The sequence below is a fragment of the Halyomorpha halys genome, unplaced genomic scaffold (assembly GCF_000696795.3).
Source record: "Halyomorpha halys isolate HHAL.00 unplaced genomic scaffold, Hhal_1.1 Scaffold670.1, whole genome shotgun sequence".
NCBI classification, from domain to species: domain Eukaryota; kingdom Metazoa; phylum Arthropoda; class Insecta; order Hemiptera; family Pentatomidae; genus Halyomorpha; species Halyomorpha halys.
Genome location: NW_027106188.1, coordinates 642,440 through 645,558, shown reverse-complemented (window position 1 = coordinate 645,558; position 3,119 = coordinate 642,440). Strand labels below are relative to the sequence as shown.

The 3,119-nt window shown below is 35.0% G+C and overlaps 1 protein-coding gene across 2 annotated transcripts in view; it reads right to left on the bottom strand.

Annotated features, from left to right (window-relative positions):
• Positions 1–629: 629 nt before the first annotated feature.
• Positions 630–3,119, bottom strand: part of LOC106685209 (uncharacterized) — a 17,170-nt gene continuing 14,680 nt past the window's right edge. For both annotated transcript variants that reach the window (XM_014427765.1, XM_014427766.2), the window contains one exon: positions 630–1,157. In XM_014427765.1, the coding sequence (XP_014283251.1) occupies positions 692–1,157 (466 nt within the window). In that variant the 3' untranslated portion in view covers positions 630–691. The remainder of the gene's footprint in view (positions 1,158–3,119) is intronic.

The window sequence follows — 3,119 nt, the reverse complement described above, 5'->3', positions numbered from 1 at the left end:
CTATCTAGATCTGCCAGCCCTTGGAGGAAATCGCTATTGTTTTGGATGAGGGGATATTTAATCCTGTATTTGTCATATCTACTGCAATTTAGTATGCAATATATGCATGCCATCTATATATAATTTTCTTAAAATGCTGGTTTCATTCCCCTTTTCCGGGCTGAAATGTCACAACCTGCCATGTCACAACAACCATGCCTTTTCCCCTCCTAGTTGAAGTTAAAGATGAATACCAAACAGATTTATATACGGTATAGTGGCAAAAGGATGCATATATTTGGTATTTTTCTTTAACTTCCTTAATATTTTTTATTTATATTTTATGTTAGTTTGTTTACGCAGATATATTTTTATACCTGCACCTTTATGTGTTTTATTCACATTTTACTTTTATACTCATACATCAGCTTTACCTTTTCAACTTCATATTTTTATTTCGGCGCTGATGTAGACCCACAGGGTGGGTTGAAACGTTGGCTATTGATAAATAGTTAAAAATTATTTTTTCCTCCTTTTTTCGTGGCCTTGACCTTATCCTTATAGTTTAAATACGATCTATCATCTATATATAATATAATCCAAACTAATTCAGTGTGAAGCGATTAAAATAATAAAACATCAGATTTCTATTAAAAATTTAGGTTTATTAACTAATCTGAATGATATTCAAAATTAATTAAATTTTTGTATTTCATTTGAAACAGCAGGGATCGTGGCAGACAGCTACTTTAGGAGGGCAGATCAGCTTCAAGAGTTCTTTACCACTCTTAATCGATTCCTCATGAGGCACCTTTAATTTCTTGAACAGGATTTTGAATATTTTTGGAACGTCTCCTTTAAATTTCTTTCGTATTTCTTTTAATTTTTTGTTCAGTATTTTGTCACGCTCGGTTGCGAATTTCGGAGCATTTTTCCAAGTAATGTTCTTATACAAATCGATAGTCACATTTTTGTTGTCAGACCTTTTCAATATTTCTAAATTATACATGTGCTCTCGTCGAATAAATTGAATTTTTTCCCAGAGGCTGCCCTCAAGTTGCTTTGGGTTGAGATTTTTGGCTCTGATTAGATACTTCATTATGTCAAATAGAGTAAAATTTATAAACGAATAGTGCCTCCATGCTCTTTCATTCCACGAATGAGCTGCATACATGAACCTGAAAAGTTAGATCATTTTTATACCTGTAGAGAATAATTTACAGACTAATCTAAAATTGGTGAAACTAGTAAAATTAATAATTAATTAATGTAGGCAGTATAGTATACTTGGGTGTCATCCTTGACAGACACCTGACACTAGCTCGCCACTACAATGAGAAGATCAATCAGTTTAGGACCAAGTCGTGCTAGTGATATGACCAGCTTAATGCTTAATCACTTGCTAACTTCTAATAATCTTTCTCTCCACCTCAAATTAATGATTTACAATAGTGTACTCAGGCCATCCTGAGGGTACCCTATGAAATACCTATGCTGACCCATATAGCACCTTCAAGGTCCAAGGGCTCCAACAGTTTCAGAATGGTATACTGATGATACATACTTCACTTCAAAGAGCAAAGACGGACCACATACATACGACACTCGAACTAATGACAGACAGAGTTTATATCGAGGAGACATCAAATTTATTTACAGCCTCCAGTACTGTACGAACGTTAGTAAACCAATTATTAAGGACACTGACACCGACAGGACTGCCATAAAGGTGGCAGGCGCATACAAACAAACTCTGACTCGACTGGAGGACTACTAAATTGCTGAGCATAGAATTTATGAAATCTGATAAGCCCCATCGTCAGACAGCAGATTCAACCCATATCCCAATTTTCAGACGAATCCCTTTCCTCATTCCTCTCTTAAGTTGCATTTGAAATGCAGTAGAAGAGATAATTACAGTTACCAACTCGCCCTTTTCCCGATATATCAAACCCTTTAGATCCATGGGGGTTTGACAACTTTCTAACTGAACAGCAAACCTATTATATGTTCTTATTATAAAGATAGGACAAATTCCAGACACAAGTTCAAACGAAAGGTAAGAAGTGGGAGAACCTATTGGGAGAATCCCTGACAATCTTAGCTTAACTATGGGAGTCGCAGGTTTCCAAATAGTGATTGGATATGATCTTCTCCAGAAACATGGGATAGGCATCAAGGAATCACCGACATGTCCTATGCAACATGGGTTTCATGGATGGGGACCATATTTTAACGTATATTACCCTAACTAATATACAAGATGATAACCAATTCAAGACAAAAGTCAACTTATATTGGGCTGCGAGAAAGAAAATGGTTTAATACCTAGGTTTCCAGAGGTGTAGAAAAAAAAACACTTTGAGACCCTATGTTACCATGGCTACCTTAAAAAAAAAAAGTTGGGGGAAATATTGTTTCTGCCGCAAAACAAAGATGCCTGCTCTGGAAAAATCCAGTATTCCTCACTTAGATAGCTCAAACTCCATAAGTTGTGTGACAATTCACCCCGTCCTCTAAAAGCAATCATCTTTCTCCATCATCTTTTTTATAATAATAATATGATATGAGATAAATTATTTCTTAATTGTTAAGGTTAAGATGAGCGGAACATATGGCTCGAAGCTATTCATCAGGACGCACCTACACAATAATGACAATAAACAATGACAAAAATGACAATACCAGTAAAGTTAGCAAGAGACGACAGTGGAGGATAGACCAGATGGATAGATAGAATCAACAAAGATGCGAAAGAGCTGCATGCAACAAACTGGAAAGCAGTAATCCGATACAGGCAGGCGTGGAGAAGGCTGGTTCGGGCAGCCCATACTATCAATATAAGTTCAACAAGTTCTGTAGTCAATCAAAAAAAAAATCTTAATGGATGGACTATACAGATAATGTAAATTAATGTTCGGAGAGTGGCAGTATACTTTTATTTCAACATATTCTGATTCATCATTGACCACTGTTTTTTTTCACTGTTTTCATTTATTTTATGTTATTTATAAATAAGTCCCATTTATCAAGGTATAATAAAGAAATTCTGCCCTATTAACGTTAGTAAGATTTATATGTTGGATTTAAGAAACTATAAGGGTTATTTGATGAACTATAGTATTATATAAATAATTATA